Raw genomic sequence first — 23,684 nt, 5'->3', positions numbered from 1 at the left:
AAGCCCGGAACCCTTAAAGGGCGCATGGGTCAAATTAAGTCGAAAATTCGACATGTGCTTTACGCACGGTTCCCTCTTGTTTATCAGTTAGTCCGTCCTACACAACGCTCCCCCACGCAAAGTAATCACAAAGTAATCACAATGGTGATATTGCGACCAATAAACAGAGTTTTGTTGAGTTATAAGTATCATGTAAATTATTCTTTATTCAAGATCAAGTTCAAGATAGATTGCAAATACTATAATAATTTTGCTAAATAGATTGAAAACTAATCTTTTGAGACAAGTAAAATTTGTAAATGTTTTCTTCACTAGAATTATTATAGAGTCTGTTTGAGTAATACTTGGATGACGATTTAATATTTTTACCTATTTTTTGGAAACGGCAAAAATCTCACTCACTTTGAAATTGATGTAACACAGTTTATAATAATTTCAATCTGTATACACTATTTTTAGTCTCTAGAAATATAAATTAAGCTAGACAAGCACGAACGAGGGGTTAAATCTAAATTGAAATAATATTCAAATCAAACAATATATTTTAACAATTAAGACTTCAATTTGTGATAACCTGCAAAAATGGAGGGTTGAAAGCTATCGCTGAAAAATTTAATTGAGTTACTTTTTTTCGCTCACTCATCAGTTCAGTTTTTTTTTGCTAATTAGTTAATTATTAATAGTAAGCCATTTTTTAACACAACCACATTTTTAGTATCAATCTCACTAATATTTGTATGTAATAGAATTATTTGAATCGGAATGTGTCGTGTAGACTTGTGAAACTTGTGAAAGGAAAACGCACCGGGTCACAGTTTCATGATATTTTTTCAGTCATTTCCACCTCAAGAATGGTTTTGATTTTGTACTAATTTTATAAATTCTCATGTATGATAAAATTTTGTACATTTTACATGCACCGCTTTAGCTGACCAAATTTTCCTCGTACATAGTTAATCGTTATACAAACCAAATTCTTGAGGTGCAAAATTGACGATAAAAAAATCCGTGAAATAACGAACCGATTGTTTTCTGAATACTTTGGAAAATTTACGACTTGTTTATAATCATCTTTTCGCTCACTGACGAGAAGATACTCGATAGAAGCACAGGTGTTTGGTATTTTTTTTTCTAATAATACTTTTATCAGTCTAAACCTTGATTGAATTTAAGGCAAATTATGGCATGCGATCAAAAAGTGTGGCACAAACGAACTAAACTAAACATTTTGATAGCAAGACAACAACAAGCGTAGAAAAACTAAATACATATCAAAGCCAAGGTCCAAGTTAATTATCTATCGTGCCTCTTAAATACTCTTGAGGTCATAGCACTAAATATAAAATACAACAATATATATGTTTCAAAATACTGTATCAATTATTACATAGGTTTCCTAGTTTGGCAAATACTTAATCTCAAAATAATGTAACAACATGTACGTAATACAAATATGTATGGTCGGATGGGTGCAAAGTTAAGTAACAAACATAATCAATATGAATGCATACAAATTATCACTTCTATTAGTTTGAATAGAATTATAAATCCAGTTTCGTCGCTTAAATCTTCAATCCAATTCTAGGATTATGTATAGCAAAAAACAAAGCAGGATAACATCACAGCACGCGAAGAGGACAGCGTCATTCAACAAAGTCCTTTTTGGAGAATGAGCAAACAGCAAACAACAACAATTAAGGTACACATTCCATTCCATTCCATGACGAGTGAAGAACAAGGAGTGGATTTGACTTGAATCGGTAATCATATAGAACAATAATGGCAACACAGTGTGGCAATGGGTGGTGGAGGTCAAGGGTAAAGTCCTGCTTCCTTATATCTTTGGTGGGACCTTGGCATCTAGTAGGGAAGGTTCAGGTTCAACGTGGTACGGAGACGATTCAAATTGCAAAGATCTATAATAAATTGTAACAAATAATAGATAAATGAATAAAATAATAATTTAACAATTAAATTAATTATATTCATAACCAGGAAAAATAAGGAAATAATTCAGATTGAGCTTAACATCAGTTTAGTTTTTTTAGTCTAGTTTCGTTGTAGCACGAGAAATCAGTGAAGAGCGTACTCACGTCAAAATTGAATAAAGAAAGCGAAATTAGGAACATGCATATATATTCCATAAAAATTGACATGCCTTATTTCGCAAAGTAGTATATTTACATCATCCTCTATTCAATAAGAGAACATCAAACTTGATTTAAGTGAGTACACCTCCCCAAAGGAAAGCATTGATTGTTATTACGTGAGGCAGTAATGTGAGATTCGAGTAAATTTGTTTGGCATATTAAGTACATAAAAGGCAGGGATCATTTTAGAATAGAATTGAAGCATGAGCGGAAAATTATTAAGCATGTACATATTACATTAATTGTAGCAAAGTGTAGTTTTGAGTTTAATTGAGGTTTAAAGGTGTATAGAGCAGACTTTAGTGGAGATTAGATTGTGCATTTAGAAAAGTTAGAGAGATTTGTGTGAGTATTTTGTGCGTAATTTCATTTCAACGTAATTTCAAACCCAGTCCGCACGGACCTATTGTGATCACTTTATCGTAAAAGTCCCAAAAGGCAGTCATGTGGAAACCCATGTTCGTCAGGATCACGATGTACTCGAGGAATGCGAACAGGGTGTACACTGAAAGAACAATTGAAACTTTAAGCTGGATTTGACAATCGCAAAAAAATATACATAAAAATAGTTTGATCATCATGACCAGTAAACTGCTGCGCGCTTACTTCCTTCCTCACAGTAGGCGTTGTGGCGAACAAACGTGTATCCGGCCAGGGCGAAGCTGACAAGATTAACGAGAACGAGGGTGACCTTGACACGAAGACTTTTACTCTCGAGGAGCGTCGCCGGGATGTTGCGACACCGGTGGAGGAGGAGACACATTATCACCATGTAAAGCTCTGAGCACACCATGAAAATTATGAAGCACTTTTCATGGATTCCTGTAAAAATAAATACATTTTTAAGACCAAAATCGTATCAAAATTTTAGAAAAATTGTGAAATCCTTCCCGTACTATAGTTCTCCTTTGATGAAACGTAAGTCAACCCGATCAGTCCAAGATTTTCTAAAACGTTTAACAAACACGCGGTCGCGGCCCAGATTACGTGTCTGCCAAACACGATAGATTTCAGGTAGCGATAATACATTCCTAAATTAAACATATTAGACATGTAGATGGCGAGTGGTTATCATCACGGAATATAAATTTATATTTTATTTTGCTACCAGTGACAATAAAACGCGGAGCGGCGTGGAGGGCGATGCAAACCCGCCAGACTGTTTGGCTCAGAGAGAAGCCACCCATCGCGGCTGACAGGGAGGGCAGGTAGTTTCTGACCTGGATAAATTAGCATAACATTAGCAATAATCCAAACACTTAACTAATTGCATGATGTGTATTATGCTAAATTATTACCCCACAATGTGTATAGGTGGCTGCTTCCAAGTCAGTAAGCATAGCCCAGATGACAATAAAGATGAATCTGGAATGTAGTATGAAAAACAAAACACTTAACGAGATATAACGGCGGAAATTGAAAGTTGGAGAAACTTACCCTCCCAATGGAAGAGAAACCGTGGCCCGGGCAAGCTGTAGTAAATTAACAAAGTAAATATTCAAAAACATGTAAAGACATTTAGTCCTGAGTTTAACTTTAATAAATCGCGACTCACATTGCGAAACGGAACTCGGATAACGCTGCATCGTTGAAGGAGGTCCTTATTACTGCCGATGGTGGTCGAATTGAAATCGACCCCATCCAAGCTCGTGCTGGCGTCAGAAAGTCGTTTATAGTCGAACCAACTTTTTGAATATTTCGACATTTTTGAGTTGTTGGAAAACCACGCAGGTGGATATATTCCTTTAATGATCCATGGTTTGTAATTATGTGTGTAGCCTTCGTCGCAGCAGTGCGGTTTTCTTTCTAATACTTCCTTGTTGCATCGGATTATACAATTTTTTATGTAATTGTGTTCTTCAGGTAAATACTGTGCTGTGTTTTGTGACTTGTTGAATAATTAATGACGATAAGAATCTCTGTGACATCTTTCTTCTGGTGAGGATTAAATCACCTTTTGCTTTTCACACTTAATGAATTACTGACCCATTAATTAATTACTATAAGAGTAGGAAGCTGTTGTCCATACCCTCTCCAGCAATTGATTTGATGTCGAAAGAGGTGAACTTTTATCTTATCTTCTTGTAGGTGGTGGTGATAATAGCCTCGCCCATGACGTCCATTACTTTTACCGGTTTCATTACTTCTAACCTTTTGTTTTTATTTTGACAATTATGTGACCTAAGTGAAGTTGTTTAATTTCCGTGTTGACGAGTTGATAGCGACTAATATTTTGTATTTATGTTATTGGCTATTTAGTGTTTCAAGGTTTGCAATTTTCCAATCAATCAATGTAAATTATACACGAAGAATTTTACTTAGCTCTCATCAAAAGTACTGAAAATACTACTAATTTATACTTAAACTACTGTAATGCTAGGTCAAAGGTCGTGTAAATGTTAAATCCCACCCAACCCAAAATGATGACTTCGAAATGACTTGGGTTGGTGAAAGTGAAAACTGGGCTCAGAACGCCGCCGCGATGGTGCATCGGGGCTATGAAAGTCTAACAACAATTAATCAGAAAAGAATTGAAATGCAAATTTTTCATATTTACAAATTATTTTTTTTTTAAATCGAATAATTATTTAATTTTGCAAATCGACAATAATGTTTCCTCTTTATGCACAATTCTAATTATAAACCAGTAAATGCATCTCTGAATAACATTTTCCACCTATGCCATTTCCATACAAAATTCCGACTTATGAAAACAAAGCAGGATGTATAATTGACACCAATTAACAAACACTAAAAACGTACATTAATCACTCCCCATTTATTTGCAATTATGAAAACGTTCACAATATTGTGATGATTCTTATACATCCATGTGATTAAGTAATCGATTTAATCATGAGGAAATTTTAGGTGAATAAATTACATAATAAATTTATGCAAAATTGAAAATAATTATATTTCCTAAGGACCTGAAAAATGTTAATTTCGAATGTATCGTCAAGGCTTTGGAGCCGTGAGAGAAAGGTACATTTTTGAATTTTGGTTCCTTTTGACGGGGTTAATCTTTTTGAGGATGTGCGCCACCACGTTGACCATGTCCTGACTCGAAATCTTGGTTTTCTTGGACTTGAACTTGTGCAACAGTTCGGTCACGGTCATTGGTTTACGGAGGAGATAGCGTCGAACAGCCTCTTCAGTGATCCCCTCAGCCCTGTGCGAGATGAATACATAATGGTTACTTCCTCAAGTTAACTTTATGACATGATTGATGATGAATTGACATAAGGTAAGTATGTTATCTTACGCTGCGGACTGGATCAGAATTGATGAAACTTCCATCTTGGGCTTTTTATTGGAGGATGACGACATGTTGAGCAAGTCCGAACTGGCTTTCCTCTTTCCGGTCATATTGGGACTCTCACTGTCACCAAGATTTCCAAATGAGCTCCCTTTGCCATCCGATCCCGTCCCCGGCTCAGTCTTAACGAAAGATGAGTCTGGGTGAGAAGGGAATCAGGTTAATCACAAAACCAAGACGACAAGATCAAAGTCCTATGAAAAGTGAGTTTCACATTTACCTAGACCAAGGTCCATTTTGCTCTCGACGTTATCGTCACTCTTTTCTCCATCATCAGACAAGTATTCAGTCTCCTTCCTCTCTGATTTTTTCTTTTTCTTCTTTTTCTTCTTCTTATCCGTGGATTCGGCCTGTTCCTCGTTATTCTTTGAGGTGGAAGGGCCAGCCTCATCCTCGCCTGGTAAAGAACAAAAATTACAGGATGTCAGTAAACACAAGTCTCCAAAGTTAATATAATTAACGGACCCTCATCGGACGCTTTCTTTTCTCCTTTTCCCTCCTCTTCAGAATCTGACCCAGATTCGAGCAAGTCACGCATTGCTTCCTCCTGGTCGACACCTTTAATGTCACCCTCCTTCTCGGGCTCAGAGTCGGCAGATCTAAATACACAATTCAATTGATAACAGTTACACATCAATTAAATTATCTACAATTATTACACAAGATAAGCTAACTCTCACCCCGACGTGTCGGAAATGTAGTCGAGCTCTCTCCCCTCCTCGTCGCCATCGTCAGAATCTTCGAGTCCTTCATCGTCGTCAGACCCTTTCTTTTTCTTCTTAGGGGGCGCTTTCTTTCCTTTGGCGGTAGCACCTTCTACATATTTCAAGGAATGTGATTATCAAGGTGACTAATTTATTATAAATTCTCATCTTACTCTTTTTGTCCTTGGGCTTTTCATCAGCATCTTCTCCTTCGTCAGACATTTCTTCATCATCACTTTCAGCCCAATCCTCCATTTCCGATACTTTCAGGTCGGAGGAAACTGTGGAAAAATGGGTACTTGTCAAGGTATGTTATAAGATTTTGAGGCCGCAGCCCTTCTTTCTCCTTCCACACTACAAAAGGTAAGTGGCGGAGGAGCAGCACCGTGATTTTTGATAAAGAGAGGCAAGTTTCTTTGAGGCAAAAGTGCGACTTTTTACATAAAAATTTCGATTAAACAAGCATATTATGTATTATCGTTGCACCAATATTGGTGCAACGGTAATACAAAATATGCATGTTGCAAAAAAATAAAATTCGCCCTTTACTACAGCATTTAGCATATTCCCGTTATGAGAGGGTAGCACCTTCCATGAGGCAAAGCGTTAAATAAAAAAATTCGACGTGACTCCAAACATGACAATGACATACCTTTTTTGCCTCCCTTCTTTCCTGACGATATGCCCGGCAAGGGCTCCTCCTCCACGTCGTCGTCATTTCGCATCCGACGTCGAACCATAACAGAGAAATAGTTCATAATTTTGTTTCGTCTGAAAGTGTAATGATAACCTTGATTATAGTTAAACAACACTATAGATAATTAATGAATTTAGCATTTGATAACCTGCCTTCCAAATTCTTGTTCGGCCTCTTCCGACGTTAGGCTTTTGTATCGCTGGATCGGCGTAAAGTTGTACCAATGGTTGACCGGGAAGACTTCGAAGGCACCGTCTGGAGCTTGTGTGAAGATGAAGTAAGAAGCATTTTCAGACACGCCACCCTCACGGACACCTTTATACCTGGACGATAAATATGTCGGGTGATTGTGAGGTCAGAAAATATTTTTAAATAATGATTGCACACTAACTTTCTCGTTGTCGCCTTGTTATCGCCCGCTCCAAGTTTTAGCAACCAGGGTTGATCGTCCGGGTTGTACTTCTTCCGGTTGAGACCGTATTTTCGGCGACGGGCTTCCTCTCTCGCTTCACGGCCATATTCTGACCCTGCGCCAAACCTGTCGGGTTAAAAAATAAAAACAATAAAATCAAGAACTATAACATGTGAAAATTTAACTACCAAACGACAAAAATCGTGCACAACAATTGATACTTTATTTAATACAATATAACGAGTTTTCACCAAAAATACACAATAGCTCCACTCACTTTGGCATTTCCTCATCTGGTAAGATCTGCACGGTCTTGTGAAGTCGTGAATTATCTTCCCGAGCCATCCTGACACTAGTCCAATTGCTGGGATCGACGCCCAGAGCCTTGTTAAACCGCATGATTGACACAGGACGAACGTTGTTCCTATTAAAAGGTCCTCACCATCAGTCTCCAATTCATTTATAATTAAGGCTTATCTATTGTACTTACTTAGGAACTCTGAGAGAAAACTCTTGCACCGGAACGTCAGGTTCAGTCTTAACTGGGACAGGGGTACTTTTGGAGGTTGAAGGTCGTACAGCGGTGGATTCGGCCCGCCCACCGGCCGGCACGCCGAGGCGGTTGGGCCTCGTCGGAATTTTGTAATCCATCAATTGATGATTTATTTATCCTGGTATTTAATTAATTAAATGACTCGAGTAAAGTTGTATAGTTGTGACTCGTGAAGACGGATGCGAGACGACTGACTTACCGCTGCGTGAACCAGATTCAGAAAGTCTCACGAGTGCCGTATGCTAAGTTTTGAGGCAAGACGACTAATAGATAATTTCCAACCACTTGCGTAGTTTTTATTCATTGTAGCTATTTTACCTTTATGTAACTTTAGTCTAATCCAAATACAGCAATACTGACTTAATTGGACAATGGTAAAACATAGCAATATAGTAATTATTATCTAAATGAGTCTAAACAAGCAAGTTAAGTTGTTACATGAAAAATGTAAAAATTGGAATTGAAACTGGAAAACTCAACAGGTCATTCATCATATCAATCTTAAAAATTAACAAGTCTTATTCTATAAATTCTTTCGTCCGTCGTGGTCGTCGTTCTACTTAAGTCTGCGGCTGACCTTGTCGGGAGCCGTGGGTGGTGGAGGAGGGCCCTGGAAGAAAGACCAGATTAACAAAATATTCAAGTAATATAATTGATTGGTCAAAATTAGTAACAAAATTTGTTTACCTGTCGCCCCAATTCCTCAATGTAATCCACAATCAGTCGGTGACGCTCATCAATCATCGTTTCCAAATTGAGGAAGCGCTTATCCTTTTCGAGTACTGCTTCAATGTCCCGCATCATTTGGGGATTTTCACGAACGAGCTGCTTCGTTTTGTAGGTAAGCATTTTTGTCTCCTAGAGTTATCAATATTATCAACATAGTTTAAAAAAATATCAATGGTTTGTTAATATTTTAAAGTTTACGAACCTTAAGCAACATTCGGAAGTCACTTTTGTAACTAGTGACCAGATCTTTGAGGTACAGGGTGAACTCGCGTTCACATTTCTACGTAAAAAATAGCACGATGATTAAAAATGTTCATAATGGTAATGAATAAATGAATAAACACAAATATGGACGTACCCTATCATCTGTCGAAAACTTGTTGAATCGGGGATCCTCTCTAATCTTGCGTCGTGTCTCTTTCCATGACGAATTCAATTTCACTCTGTTCTCACGGAGCAACTCTCTAATTACCAAAATAGAAAAAATGGTAATCACTTCAATGAAACGTCAAACATACTACCGTCTAGATAACTTGAACTTACCGAAATCGAAACTTTTTCTTCTTTTCGATATTTTCCAGGTGCTGATTAAACAAGAGTTCCACCTCTTCTTTGTCAAGAAACGAGATGGGTTCCCACCTCCGATCTCTTTTCATCGCCTTCTTTGCATCCTTCCATGTAGTTTCGCTTAGCTTGACCAAGTCGGTGAGGAGGGCTTGGCATTCTTGAACAGCTTCTTCGTGTCGGTAGTAGTCTCGCTCCTTGTCACGATCACGGAGGTGTGTGGCCAGCGTTCGCTGAACTTCCTTCTCCCGCTCACGGATACTAATTTGAGCTTTTTCCTTCTTAATCCTGTCTTCGTCCTCGGTGTCGTCGGTGATGGCACCCTCCTCTTCATCCTATGGAAGAAACGACTCGTTTAAATGTCCAATACTTATTGTATGGCGACAGTAGAGAAATAGTTTTCACTAAGTTCCCACTTTATTATGCAATAAAAAAATTGATGATGCTGTACCGAAATGTCTTCTACTTTATCACTTTCTCCACCCTCAGCTTTCTCCGAGTCGGGCGTTGTGCCTTCCTCCTCGACAATTTCACCATTGTCGTCCACTACAGTCTTAGCATCTTTCCCTCCATGTGCATCTGATCCCTTCTGCTTTTTCTCGTTTTCACGTCGACGCTTCTCCCGCTTACTCTTCTTCTTCTTACGGTCTCTCGATTTGGTGGTTATCTTGAGCTGTTTGCGGAACGAGCGGAACAATTCAGCCTTCTCATCACTGGCAAGTACATCAAAGCGGGAGCTGTCAACCATTTCTCGAGCGTCCTCCCACCCTATGTGGTAATCGGAGATGGACTTTTGTAGAGCGGAGAGGAAATCATCTTTTACCTGATGAGAGGAAATTGAATATAATCACAACTAACAATAAGAAGAGCAGATATGGTAAGCGGCGAACCTTATCTTTCTCCATTTTCCGAGCATCCTTCTCCTTCTTTTTTAACTCGGCAATATATTCGGACAGGTAGGATTCTCGATCACGAGATTTTTCTACAGACTTGTAACGTTCGTCTCTACTATACTTTTGCGATAATTCGTTATAACTCATCCTAAAATTTAAAAAAGAGCAATAAAATTAAGTAATGTGGTTAATTAATCTGGAGGCGCTTTAAGTGCATGGTAAAAAAAGTTCTAATTTTAACGGTCAATACAAAATGGAAACATATTTTGAATTTATGTCAAAACTTGAACTCAATAAACTTAATTTAATAAGTCAATTATGATTTACTTGGGATGAACATGGACACTTTCCAAGAACTTCATGAAACGTTCCTTGACTTGTGCGAGCCGTGCCTTCTTTTCCTTGCGTTCCTCGAATGCTCTCTCCTTGACGTAGTCGTCGAATGCAGCCTTCCTCTCCTTGGATGTGAGGAGGAGGTAGCGTGAGTCGAAGACGATTTTGTGCAGTTCTTTTTCCCACGTGGAAAAGGCCGAGACTTGTTTCTCAATCAGCATCTCCTTGAACTGCTGAAGACGTGTTTCGAGGGGAACGATAGCTCGTTCTCGAGCCGCCTTGACCTCAAATTCTAGAGTGCTTCCTTGACTGTTGGGAGCATCTTTGTCCACATCCTTGTCATCCTTATCTTCGATGGTGATGATTTCTTTATCTTGTGACTCGGCTGGAAATATAGAAAAAAATGTGTAACATTTTTTGTGATTAACGGAAATTGGTGGACGCCTTATCTATCCAATTAGCAACGTTTTGCAAATAATTTGTTGAAAATGTTTCTGTAAGTAAAGTCACTTTCTCCACCTTCATCATCTTCATTCTCCTCTTCTTGACTATCCGTCTTGATTTTCTTCTCTGGCGGTGGTGCCTCTCCTGGTGGTTCAGTCCCATCCAGTGATCTTTTCTCACCCACGACCCCGGCCGGTTTTGGGGTCAAGTCCAAACTAGCCACGTTTGGGCTAATCGTGATTGAGAAACTCCCAGTAGCAGGAGTTCCACCTCCAGTACTAGTAGCAGCAGCACCCGCACTATTTGCTGACGAAGATTCTGATGTGCTCGTCGCCTCAGCCTTCTTAACGGGTAGGGTGGGCACAACTTTGACTGCAGGACAGGTCGAGAGCAGCTCATCTACGTCGTTTCGACAAGCCAGCTCTGGTGGCCTCTCCCAAACGGAAGACTTTGTAGATGGATTGTAAAAGAAGACGCGTTTGTCACCCGTCCAGACAATGCACCATGGTGTGCCCGTCACGGGGGTGGAGGAGATCGGCTTTCCTTTGTCATTCGAAGCCATCAACTTTTTTGTGGCGGCCTAAACCAGTATAAAATATAAGATAAAATAAATAATCATTATATTTCAATTTCTATCTACAGTGTAGAATTTGAATAAGTTAATTACGCACCTCTGCTCTCTCTCGATATTCTCCATGCTTTTCGTTCCGCTCCTTCTCCTTGGTCGCATTTATCATATTTTGTTGCGTGATGCGCTGTTGGGCAATCACCTTAGCGGCTAGAAACGATGCAAATTATTTAAGTAAAGTAGATAAAAATATTGCAATGTTACAGAACTCACTATCTAATTCAATCATCGGCATTGGTTTCACCCACACCGACGTCTGTGTCTTTACGTTGAAATAGTATGGTTTCCCCTCAGGAGAGTAGTGCTCAGACCACTCGAATGCCCTTGCCACGACAAGTGGATCCACGTGCTGGAGAATTGGATCAGAAGCGGGACCCAGGAGAGGCGGAACTCCGACTGGAGGAGGCCCAGTACCAGACATAGGATTCCATGGGGGAGGAACCATAGGAAAATTCTGGGGAAAATTGATCCCGAACGGAGGTGGGACGGACATACCACCAAAAGGAGGGAAACCTGGTGGCATTGATTGCTGACCAGGGGCAGAGCCCAACATTGGGGGTGGATTCCGCATCTGTGTATCCAGCGGTTTCGCTTCAGTGGGGCGAATCCCGTTTTCGTCACTGCCTGTAGACGTAGACAAACAGAATAATATTTAATTTACAAAACTTTGATGAAACCTAGAAATGTAAAATTGAAATTTTAAAAATTATCCTCACCTGCAGCCCCTTGACTAGGCGATGAAGACTGGTTTTGACCAGCCACGGCAGCATTGTCCTGGTTTTCTTGACTGAACTTCCCTTTATTCATACCCCCTTGTCCTTTAATCATTCCGGTCCACTGTGCATTACATAAAAGTGTTAAATTTATGCGACCATTTAGCCCCATGATAGAGTAAAATTTAGTACAGAACTCTTTGATTCGTAGAAATAATGGCATTCAAGTAATCTTGGCTTGTGTTAATAAGTAAAACTTTGTTATTTTGTAATACGTACCTCTTCGTGGCTCATTACTGTAACATTTGGTCCTTCTGGCCTTTCCCATGTCGTAATTCTTGTCTTTGTATTGTAATAGTACGACGACCCTGTGTCTGTCTTAGTCTCAGCCCAAATTTGCTGTCCACTCTCAGATTCATTGGAGTTCTCCATGGGGGGTCCTCCGCCCCCGGGGCCCTGCAAATACGAAAATAAATAAACCGTTAAATGCATGTAACGAAGGGGTGAAACAGAGAACTTTATAACATTTGTGAGGTGACATATGTATCAAATTTAACATATGGTGTCAGTTAACAGTTAACAAACAGTTATTTAATAAATTCATGTTGTTTGAGGTCAAAATGAATGTCACCATTGAATTCGGGGTTAAATTTCTGTTAAAATTGACATATGTATCAGATATAACGTTTAGTGACCACTAAGTGACCTTTGAGATCAAAACAAAGGTCACCATTGCATTCGGAGATAAATCTCAGTTAAGATTGACATATGTATCAGATATTACGTTTAGTGACCTTTCAGTTACCTCTAGGTGACCTTTAGATAACCTATGAGGTCAAAATGGATGTGACCATTGAAATCGGGGTTAAATTTCCTGTCAAATTGATATATATATATGCAATTTGACCTTTAAATGACATTTCGTGACCTTTTGACCTTGAAGGGAGTGACCTTCAGGGTCCATCTTCGAACTCGACCTTTGTTTGTATATGAAGTATTTATGTTCAAAATTTCTAGTCAATATGTTAAACCGTTCTTGAGTTATCGCACGGACAGACGGACCTATCAATCTTATAAAGGGGTTTCACCCCTTAATAATCGTAGTTAAAAAATAATTACCATTTGTTTAAACACTGAATTTGTTCTGTGCTGTGCTGTGCGGGTGAATAGTGATATACCATAATTCTAAATTGTGATAAACCAGCGGCCTCCTTAACTCTCTTATCCTAAGACCAGGGTTTCTCACAGTTTAGAATTATGGTTTCTCACAATTTACTATTTAAGCTTCACCCGGACAGAATATAACAAATTCAATGCGAATATGAATATAACCAAGTGCCGCAAAATAGTCCATGCAGATATGCTTATTTTGTATGAACATTCCAATAAATGAATTACAATTCGAGTATAAAAATATTTCACAAATTACCATTTGAAACGGTGGGGGCCCATTCCATCCTGGTCCTCCAGGTGGGAAGCGAAATGGACTACCTCCTCTCTCAAAGTGTCCACCACCACCACGAAATCCTGCACATCAGAAAGATTACAAATTGTAATTTACAATTAATTAACACCACCAGTTAACCGGTTTATAAATATATTACCTCTCTGCCCGGGCGATCCACCCCTCATATTTGGTCCGCCTGGCGGTCCACCAAAACCACCCCCTCTTCCACCTCTAAAACCCCTCGGTGGAGGACCTCGTGGCCCGAAACCATTGTCAAAGTGTCCCCCGCCACGACCACCTCGACCTCCGCCACCCCTAAAAAATCCCAATTAACGACATAAAACCTCCACCCTTACCTTAATTGAACATTAATATCAATCTCACCTCCAAGGTCCACCCCCCCTTCCTCCTCGAAAAGGGCTTCCCATGTGCTGCGGTGGCGGGCCGAGTCCGACATCGTCACTGAAATCGGTAAAACCTCTCCCACCCCCACCACCTCCATCTCCTCCTTGAAAGAAGTCTCCTTCTTCCATGTCGGTGGGTGTGGTTTTCGTCCTCTCCTTAAAAAATATCGCTCATCAATTCGAAATTTAACTCTTTTTGCGTCAGAAGGAGTAAAAAAGTGGAGGATTTTTAGCCGAGTTTTTGGTTTGAGTGCACCGCTGCGTGGTGGTGGTGGTTGCAGTCTCAACTAATGACATGCATGCATCTGAATCCTACACACCTCGAGAAAATGTGTCCGGGAAGCATATCACTTTTGGTGGTGTCCACAATATAATCATTCATGTCCTCCTTAATTTTTGCCTTGTCGCCATAACCATAAGTTGTCGCCATTTGGGGCGTGAGATTCACCCACCCACCACCCACCAAGCCCCCACCCCGACACCCAACCTTGCCCCGACCGAGAAATTAATTTACCAATAATTCCCTTCTTCTTTCCGAGAGAGATTTCTTTCTATGATGGCCTTTATCTCAAAGAAATTATTGAAATTATTATGCTAATTGCTACCATTATCAGCCCTCCTACTTTGTCGGTGGTGGGTATAGAAGAAGAAGAAGGCAGGGTGCCACCTCCCACAAAAATTGTGTATCATTCCTTCTGACACCAACCACCCCCTCGCAAGAATTAATTCAACCCGGTCTTCTTGTCGTTGAGATATTATAATAACTTGTAAGAAGGAAAAAAGGAAATTGAAAGTCTGAGATTTTGAAGGATAGCAGAAATGTCGTCCTTGGTCGAGATGTCACAAAGTAGAGCAACCGTACTCTTTATCACGGGTTGCGTCACATTCCCTGGCGCCCTCCTACTCCTGCAAAGGGTCTGGTTTAACACCGCAGTAGGGGCGCAGATTCGTAAAAAGCTTGGCTTCACGGATAAAGACTGCACCGATATTTCAGTCAAGTATGATAAGCACAATAATTTAATTGTCATCAGGTTTACTTGGTTTTTTATAATAATTCCTATTCCTTTGCAGGGCGATATCTGCCGGTCAAGCCGTCCTTGCTTCAGTGGCTGGACTTATCGTCTGCTCCAACTGTTACCGAGATGTTATGTATGATTCACATCCAATGACGCTCGACTATGCGTGGTTTGGAATTCCATATTTTGTCTATGGTTGGTAACTATTAAATAAGTGAACAAAATGTGCAATAGCTTTTTTGGTAATTAACTGCTGCCTGTACTTTTTTGCAGATACTTTTGCAATGTTTTATGCTTCTGAAATGTCCCCCACGGTGGATAAGAGGAGTTCGATGGTGGGACGGTTTTTCAAATTTATCTTCCGATCTCCCATCATTGTGATTCATCATATGATCCTGGCCCCGATTGGATTTGGTGTTTTGGTTGTTAGTTGAAATTATGTGAATTAAATTTCTAAAGGTTGTTTGTCATGTTTTGTTAATGTTATTTGTACTTGTAGTTTGCCAGGGATGGAATTCGTAACGGGGATTTTTTCATGGGGGTTGTATACATGATGGAAATTAGCACGCCTTTCGTCTCCTTTCGCTATATCTTGAGCAAGTTTAAGGTATGTTAGGTTCGAGATGATGTAATCAACTAATTAATAAGTTGACTTTAATTTATATTTTATTTTTTGCAGTTAAAATCCTCCCCGATCTACAACTTGAACGGGATCATGATGATCGTCCTCTTCCCCGTGTTTCGAATTGCGAGTATATTTTACACCGCCAATCTGTACGGGCAACAGAGTGGGATGACTTTCATGGAGGTAACGTTTTTCGTTAAATCTACATTCTAACAAGTCGTATAATCCTGAATGAATTTCGATTTGTTCAATTGTTTACGTATACTGAAAAGCAATTTACATTTCCTTAAGAAATTCGATTAATAAAAATTCCGTCTATTCTTCAGGTCCTCTGGGAAATGCCATGGGGTTGGAAGGTTATCTTTATGGCTGCCATCGCCCCCCAAATTTACTGGTACTCCTTAATGTGTAACGGGCTAATCAAGATGCTCCGACCCTCCTCCCCCATCTCAGCCCCTCGAGTAGAAAATGGTGCAAAAAATGGAGTCGAAACTTCGTCCCCACCACGGCCAAATTCGACTCCACGAGCCAAAGAAGAGTAAATAATACCTACAAAACCAGATCAGTTAATCCGTTGCTTTAAGAAGTTTCTTCCAATATACATAGAAAACTAGAAGAGATTGCAATAAGTTGAAGCTTTAATGATCGATAGGTACACAAGATGATATGTAGATTGATGCCGACTTGACTGTCAAACTGATGTAATATTTTGCTAGCTTTTTTCCTCTTTACACACCTTACCGTGCCTCCAAGACGTATGTATCTAAATAGTATAGTTTAAAAAGTGTTATCACGTTGGCAGCCCTTACCCACTTTCACGCGACACACTTATCTATGCATTCGTGAATTTAGTGAAATTGGGGAGGAACTATTGAACAAACCCTTCTGGTGCATTATTAGTATTTACATAATTACTAATTAAAATTGAATAGTGGACTTATTAACAATAGTAATAATATGTAAATGTATCTATGCAAATGGACTTCTCACCAGCTATCCCCACCACTACCACATCCCATTTAAAAGCAAATTGGTTCAGTTAGTTATTTAATTAGATGAACAAAAGACTTTAAGAGTATTTCACTTACTAGTCGTACGTACTTAAATTAAACAATTAATTAATTAGATTGTAGGAGAGAAAAGTAAGTTCTAGTCATCATTATAATAACGATATCTATGCAAATAGTACAACCAAATTATTATTCAGCGTTACCTGATCCGTACGCAATCTTACCGAGTAATTACAAAAAATATAACCAATTAAATACAACCAATTAAAATTATTTCACGCCAAATCTACCTGAAACCTCACACCTGCCATAAGTCCTTACAACCATTACTTAATAGTTACACTACTTAATTAATTACTTAATAATTAACTTGATAATTAAACGAATACATATGCATGCGTAGATATTACGTCATGTGATATTAATCTCAAAATGAAAGAAATATATAAAATAATAAAGTTCTTGTAATCAAAAGTTTATTGTGAGTTTGTAGTTTTGTTTATTATGCATTGGGAATTTTGATTAGCTTTGGAAATAGGTATTTCATAATTGTTGATTTAGTACAATTTTAAGTCAGAGGTGACTAATAGTGGACACATTTAGTTCAATTTTAGACATGATTAGTAAAATCTTTGATTGATTGCTATTTTTATCACAGAGAAAATTAGTTTTGAATGCTGGGATGCCATATTTTTGTATTAAACTGGCCTTGGAGTTTTTCATCATAATAAGAATCTTCCCGTGGGGCTGGAATTCTCTGTCGTCGCGCTTGGTCAATCACGTCACGGAGGGTTTGGAGGTGAAATCCCACCTGAGAAAATTATTTGTGATAAGAAGAAATAAATAAGTGGGATAACGTGACATCATTTTGTGACTTACTCTGTTGATCGAGTCACGAGAATCATTCGGTCGGGTAAAGGAACACGAGGCGCACGTCACTTTGTCAAATGGGAAGATTCTGACCCACTTTCCGCACGTCTTGGGAGAATCTCGATACCATTGTCGAGGGAGGAAACTCATTCCTGGCCCGTTGATGGGGAGGAGCAATTTTGCAGCAGATTTCTCTGTATACAGGTTTCATGCTGATTTAAGCGAACTTTGCAACATTTACAAGATTACAAAGGGATTAATTAAGACTGCTTACTCATAACGGGAATCCCCACGATCACAGGCTCAAATGGGGGCTTATCGTCGTCCTCATCCTCATCGCTGGTTACATCGTCACAGAACCAACGCATGTCATTCGGCGATCGACTACGGGTGTTTGCGTTGTCGAGTACGCTACGATTTTTTTTCCGAATGGGGACTGGCTTCACCTTCTGAAAGAAGAAGGGGTTGATACTACAACTGTTAAGGCAGAGGGGTCGTTTAATGACTTGTTGCCCATTCTCGGAAGACAGGCTGGATCGGGCAGTTGTGGTGACGGTAGAAGTGGATGGTTTCGGTGCACCGGAAGTGCTAGGACGTTGCGGAATTGGTGTCAAGTGGCGAACTGGACACGTTCGAGCACGCATACTTTCTGGTAGTGGAGTGAGGAGCAAGGTACGATTGAGAGACTCAGATCCTGCGAAACGAAATTGAGAAAAATTACGACTAATGTTTGAACACATTTTAAAACCGTTATTGACAGCCAGCCAGGCAAAAAATATGATTGGTTGAAGTCATAGTGAAAAAAGTTGAACATTAAACAGTTATCAGTTACCTTTAGCTGCCTTCATTATTCTCGCACACAATTGGTTTGTCGTTTCAGCCATGGACGGGATTGCGGGTTCGGGATATTCACGTCCATCAGGGAACCCGAGAAGGTCAAACATCTCGTGTAGCATAGGAACCTTCACGTCGGCATCGACGGAACATTTGGACGAGCCGGAGCCAAGGCCGGGATGGAGATTTACCTAGGTACACAAAAATGTAATGAAATTTAACAGTTTACAATTTGTGGATCATTTAGAATTGGAACCTCGAGCAGGTGCGGCTTTAAGTTGCCATCCACCAAAATGTCAAACCCGACAAATTGAAACCCATTGTCTTCCCAAGTTTGTGAACTGATCAATTTGCCATCCCCGATAATGGTGAGAACCATGATGGACCAAATCTGCTGCCAAAGAGCGTAATCGTCGACATTCTGTCGCTTGAAATAACTCCGGAGTTGAGAGAGGGTCCATTTGCTCCCTGGAAATCGAGAAAACATATTCAAATTCACTGCATCAAATATATTTATACTCATGAAAAGGAAGCCCATTGCATGAAAATTAGTTGGAATAAGTGAAAATGTTCACCAGTGCCAATCGAGTCCTTGTTTTTGTAATAGGCTGGCGACTGTCTGTTGAGCGACGAGTTGGTCAGGTGAGAGAAAGTGTCCGTGAGGTCGGTCAAATTGTACTTGCTCGTGGCGAATCGTGCTATTCCTTCCTCGTAGGAATAGAAGGTGAGAGGGTTGTTACACGTGATGCAGCAGTAGAGACGCAAGTCCCACTTGTACCCGTTGATGAGGTATGGAGGATGGATGTACTTTTGAACCACGTACTGAGCATCGTATCGCAAATCGGAGCAGCGCTGTAAGTCATTAAAAAATTATAAACTAAGCATTCCGACACTTTCAATACATGACAAAATATTGACCAATGTTTGCGTACCTCAAACACAAAAATTCCTTTGCCTTGGCTTTTCCCCACAGGTTTTGCGATCCAAATCAGCTTGTCTTCATCCTCATCGTCGTCCGATGAAAGCAAGTAGTTTTGGAGGTGGTTACTTCTCCGTTTTCTGTGTTCACTGACCAATTGATTGTATTCCGTGGGCAGGTTGAAAGACACCGGGCTACAGAAATAAATTTATTATACTAAAGTTATTGCAAACTACCAAGTTTTGTTAAACTGTTACACAAGTAATTGACGCGAATTGAGGCCCGTGTTGTGAAAATGCAGAAAATGGGCCCGCTTTATTATAGACTGAGGCAACTTTTTCATAACTTTTCATAACCAAAGGACTCCATAAAGAAAGCAAATACATAATCAATGTTCATACCAGAAATCGTACAAACTTCCATATGTGCCCGCCATGCGACGCAGGTATCTGACCAGGACGTCCTTCTTACAGTAATTTGCAGTGTTAGGAATGTGATTAATCTGGGATAAGATTAGCATAATTAATACTTACAAAATTATAGGTTAAACATACTCCAAACTACATTTTCAGACATACATACCGTTTGCCATAGATGCAATTTGGTGGACATGCGACGATTTTGAACTTTGACGGGGGACGTTCGCCACCAAAAGTTCCACGACTGGTGACACATGTATTCCTGGTCTTTGCTCGATCCCCCGGCCACCGAGGACGATCCTGACATTGAGCCTGAAATTGATCTCCCACTCATGGATCCCGACGATCTTGACGGCCCTGCCACCGGGGATGACGATGACATTGACATCGATGACGTACCGCCTCCCCCTGCAGTCGACGAGTCCGACATGGGCTTCCATTTCCTTTCTCGACACACCTGCAAAACCAATTAAATTAATGAAGGGTGTGAAATAGCGGAGGAAACCATGCTACATACAGAACTTTGTTATTTATTTATTTATTTATAGGATGAATAATTCGGGGTTCGTAGGTAGACGATTTGTCCGTGTAGGATGAGCCAGGCAAAATTACATGTCTCAATCCACCGACTTTCATTCATCTCATTTGCACATGATGACAAATAAGGGAACGACATGCAACCTATTTTTGCCCTACTTCCTTCCCCTCTGGCCAAGAAACGTGTTTGGACAGGATTAGGTGTCGTTAAGAAGTTGGAGTTATGAAATGTGTGCTATTTCTGGAGACATGATTTTATGTCGACTGACACGACAAACCGTTTATGATTGACCTTGTTTACTTACATCAAACTATTCAAAACGTTCCATTTAATTTGCGCAGGGATGAAATGAAAAAAAATAATGCAAATTTCTCCAAATATGAGAGAATTATGGAATGAATAAAAATGTCAAATTTTCAAAGTCAAATTTCAAATTCAAATTTTAAAAAAGGCAATATTCCGAAGTTCCTTCACATCCTTGATAGTCAAAAAAAATAAGCCAACCTTCCAAAATAAAAAATAACCTAATTTTCAAAAACTACAATCATTTCGAAATCTACCTGCAGTAACAAAGCGCTCCGATCCATGGTCCTGTACGTGAAAGGGAAGAAACGCCAGATCAGTCCCATCAGTTCGAGATCCTTCACGAGCAAAAGTTTCATATGGATGAGCTCCGGGTTTCCTCCACCTCGATCGCCCAGTCGACAAATCTCCACGCCACGAGGCTTCATCTCCTCCCCCACGCCGATAAGACGACGATGACGACGACAACGACACTTCACCCGACTTGGCCTCACCACACGGAAAATTTTGAGTTTGGAAAAAAAGTTTCAAAATCAGAAGAAAAAAGATATACCGAATAAAAAATAAGTCAAGTCAGTCGGTCAGTGAGTCGGGTGAGAGACTGGCTGCAGAAGGGTGATGATGGATGACACCAAATCACCACCAACCACCACCACCAAGGAAACTAAAAAAAAAACTTGCACAAAATTGAGAAACAAAGACAAAATGGCATGGGAAAAAGATGGAATTTTGTGTACGTACACGCACAGCACACACACCTCCTCCTCTCGTAAACTTCTCGACGAGACAGCAACTTTCCCCAGGAGGAACGGTGAAAGTGATGATGATGATGATGGGAAGAAAGCTGCCTGTTTCGTATTACGGGATTGAATATGCATGAGGAGAAACTGAAAGTGGCCGGACTTTCTCTCGCCCAGTCGGGGTTTTCTCAGCAGAGTGAGAACAAACAATAATAACAAATGCAATTTCTCACCGTAAGTAATGCAATATGAAACTGGAGAGAGAAAGTAGGTTTATTTTCTTTCCATGCAAATACGACGGAGGAGAGACATTTTACGACATGCAGGATACACATGCACTCGTGAGGAGGAAATCACCGGAAGTGAAAAGTAGGAGAGAAAGGGAAAACGTTATGGTTTCGTGGTCTGCATGGGGTCTGTTTTGTTCGGATGGTTGGTACATACAAGGGTTTCATGAATGGTGGGCCGTGGTTTTTATTTTAGGTGTGGGACAATTTAACAACATTTTGCTTACCTTTTTATACTTGCGTGGTTTGTATGGGTGGGCAAAATACTTTGGCAACATGTACATAGAATTTTGATCCCTGTATTTTCCAGGGTTTGGATTTACAGGAGTGTTACACCCACAAAAAGATGAGAATCATGCATACAACAGTCATGCGAAAATACAGGTTTTGTGAAAAAACTAATTTCTTACCGCTGGAAAAACACATTATTTTTAGAAAGCCGTGAAAATAATGTATTTTGACATAGATAAAATGTTAATTTCGTACAACTGCTGTATTCTCCATGCAGATTCTCGTCTTTTTGTGGGTGTAACACCCCTAGAAATCCAAACCTTGGGAGGAACGGAACTCAAAATATTGCATTTCGCCAAAGTATTTTGCCCATCCATGAATTATTTTGATACCAAACATGGAGTAAAAGTTGGACTAAAAATATGTTCTATTTTTAGGAACCCTGGTGGGTTTTCATTGCTCGAAATATGTAATGGATTAGTAGACATCGTAAAGTGTATGTTTATACGTAAATACTTACCTGGTTGGGACAGAGAAGTTGTACATAGTGTGTTTTGCGCCCATTTATCATCCATCCCACACGTCCCTGGGTCAATACACATTAACTTATTAAAAAGGGGGAGAGAAAAGTTGTTGATGTCGTAAGCCAGGTAAAGTAAAAGGTGCTCCTGCTGCTGCTGCCAGACAGTGAATTATGCACATAAGTAGATCGCATTCGGAGAAGAAGAAGAAGAAGATCGAGTTGTTAAAAGCTTTTCGCGAGAGACGGGGTATCCTATTTTGTACGAAAATAGTGCATCATTTCCTTTTAGAGATATCATAAATAGCTCAGCGTGACCATCTCGTCGCGTCGTCGTCCCACATTCCAGGAGAAACGTGAATAAAGGATTTTTAAAATGGCGAATACATTATTTTTAGCTGCATACATATATAAAATAAATCCATTGTCCAGTTTTCCAGAGTAAAAATCGGCTTTCATGCAGAAATTTGTCCTGATTTTCTGACGGAAAACTTGAGCGTTTTGTGCAGGAAACCATGCACAATTATGCACATAGCGTTCTTCAGAATAAAACACGTATAAGTTGTCTGCAACATTATTTTCAAAAAACATTCAGATTACAATATGCATCCAGCTTTTGCCGATTCCTGCAGAATTCTTCGCAGCGATTTCAACTCTGGATATTATTAGCAAAGTGACATCACACCATCACGTCCGACCTTGGAGGACACTAAGCTATTTACCATGACAGGGCAAACCGCTTTTAAAGAATTATTTGCAAAGTGGTAAAAAAATCGTCGTGGTCATAAATCGGGACACATTTATATTTAAATACTTCTCATTACAGATTTTTACGGGGTGACAAATGAGACAAGTTTTCGGTGGTGAGTGAGACGACGACGCTTTTTTTCTCTCTCCTTGAGCTTATGTATTTGGACTAAAAGTTGCCAAACCAATTAAGAGTTTATTACCTTGCTCAATTAATTCCGTGTTGTGGTTTTTGGTTTATACGTGGTCATGCGATGAGTCGCTTTTTTTCCTAAATTTGACTTCTCACTCATTACACGTTACTCAAAGTGCTCAAGATTAATTAATATGGAAAGAACAGGTTTGGTTGGAGTTTAATGATGGTTTAGTTGTTGGTGAGGAGGGGATGATGAATTTATACCCCATTTTTATATGTACGAGCAAAAGGAAGCGTTCCTGTTTAAGGGGTCCGAGCGGGGAGGATGTGGCGGAGTTTTGTCCGGATTTCGGCCCTCGATAAGGTCACGGGTTATCGAAGGGAGGAGATATCCTCCCCAAAAAAGAGGCGACATCCCTCCCGCACAGCCCTGAAACTCATCTCAGTCACCAATTTGGCTTGGTTTGGTTGAGTATCATCAGATCAGATCACACATTAT

General features: G+C 39.8%; 5 protein-coding genes across 7 annotated transcripts; 1 reads left to right on the top strand and 4 right to left on the bottom strand.

Moving 5' to 3' along the window:
* Window positions 1–179: 179 nt before the first annotated feature.
* On the bottom strand, window positions 180–4,630 carry LOC110841636 (post-GPI attachment to proteins factor 2). Its single transcript, XM_022087320.2, has 8 exons — window positions 3,706–4,630; window positions 3,588–3,622; window positions 3,449–3,515; window positions 3,259–3,370; window positions 3,047–3,181; window positions 2,757–2,972; window positions 2,554–2,655; window positions 180–1,916 (listed from the first exon to the last, which is right to left on the bottom strand). Exons 1-8 carry the CDS (start codon window positions 3,853–3,855, stop codon window positions 1,861–1,863), a joined length of 873 nt encoding a protein of 290 aa, XP_021943012.1. The 5' UTR covers window positions 3,856–4,630; the 3' UTR covers window positions 180–1,860.
* A 280-nt stretch (window positions 4,631–4,910) lies between these two features.
* LOC110842495 (general transcription factor IIF subunit 1) lies at window positions 4,911–8,034 on the bottom strand. Its single transcript, XM_022088245.2, has 11 exons — window positions 7,773–8,034; window positions 7,560–7,706; window positions 7,262–7,408; window positions 7,023–7,193; window positions 6,826–6,944; window positions 6,347–6,454; window positions 6,150–6,285; window positions 5,935–6,068; window positions 5,690–5,866; window positions 5,416–5,608; window positions 4,911–5,322 (listed from the first exon to the last, which is right to left on the bottom strand). The coding sequence occupies exons 1-11, from the start codon at window positions 7,931–7,933 to the stop codon at window positions 5,109–5,111; spliced, it is 1,707 nt and encodes a 568-aa protein (XP_021943937.1). The 5' UTR covers window positions 7,934–8,034; the 3' UTR covers window positions 4,911–5,108.
* A 72-nt stretch (window positions 8,035–8,106) lies between these two features.
* LOC110842494 (transcription elongation regulator 1) lies at window positions 8,107–14,255 on the bottom strand. Its single transcript, XM_022088244.2, has 16 exons — window positions 13,971–14,255; window positions 13,744–13,901; window positions 13,569–13,666; window positions 12,419–12,595; window positions 12,143–12,263; window positions 11,640–12,050; window positions 11,470–11,576; window positions 10,874–11,378; window positions 10,349–10,739; window positions 10,019–10,169; window positions 9,580–9,951; window positions 9,108–9,463; window positions 8,923–9,028; window positions 8,767–8,844; window positions 8,523–8,693; window positions 8,107–8,445 (listed from the first exon to the last, which is right to left on the bottom strand). Exons 1-16 carry the CDS (start codon window positions 14,117–14,119, stop codon window positions 8,392–8,394), a joined length of 3,405 nt encoding a protein of 1,134 aa, XP_021943936.1. The 5' UTR covers window positions 14,120–14,255; the 3' UTR covers window positions 8,107–8,391.
* A 138-nt stretch (window positions 14,256–14,393) lies between these two features.
* LOC110842496 (TLC domain-containing protein 3A) lies at window positions 14,394–17,109 on the top strand. Its single transcript, XM_022088246.2, has 6 exons — window positions 14,394–14,988; window positions 15,062–15,201; window positions 15,280–15,431; window positions 15,506–15,613; window positions 15,686–15,814; window positions 15,958–17,109. Exons 1-6 carry the CDS (start codon window positions 14,810–14,812, stop codon window positions 16,171–16,173), a joined length of 924 nt encoding a protein of 307 aa, XP_021943938.1. The 5' UTR covers window positions 14,394–14,809; the 3' UTR covers window positions 16,174–17,109.
* Window positions 16,539–23,420, bottom strand: LOC110845820 (tubulin polyglutamylase ttll-11). Of its 3 annotated transcripts, XM_035846878.1 has the most exons (12): window positions 23,253–23,420; window positions 21,266–22,557; window positions 20,782–21,188; window positions 19,847–20,140; window positions 19,666–19,766; window positions 19,278–19,458; window positions 18,921–19,197; window positions 18,602–18,813; window positions 18,344–18,536; window positions 17,786–18,205; window positions 17,521–17,705; window positions 16,539–17,452 (listed from the first exon to the last, which is right to left on the bottom strand). In XM_035846878.1, the coding sequence occupies exons 3-12, from the start codon at window positions 20,950–20,952 to the stop codon at window positions 17,306–17,308; spliced, it is 2,181 nt and encodes a 726-aa protein (XP_035702771.1). In that variant the 5' UTR covers window positions 20,953–21,188; window positions 21,266–22,557; window positions 23,253–23,420; the 3' UTR covers window positions 16,539–17,305. The 3 variants fall into 3 exon arrangements, with proteins under 3 accessions (XP_035702771.1, XP_035702769.1, XP_035702770.1); XM_035846876.1 differs by having other exon boundaries at window positions 20,782–22,557; XM_035846877.1 differs by having other exon boundaries at window positions 20,782–22,368.
* Window positions 23,421–23,684: the final 264 nt, after the last annotated feature.

This window comes from Folsomia candida, unplaced genomic scaffold (genome assembly GCF_002217175.1).
Source record: "Folsomia candida strain VU population unplaced genomic scaffold, ASM221717v1 Fcan01_Sc001, whole genome shotgun sequence".
NCBI lineage: Eukaryota > Metazoa > Arthropoda > Collembola > Entomobryomorpha > Isotomidae > Folsomia > Folsomia candida.
Note: the sequence above shows the minus strand (reverse complement) of the source record. Positions and strands in the feature narration are given on the sequence as shown.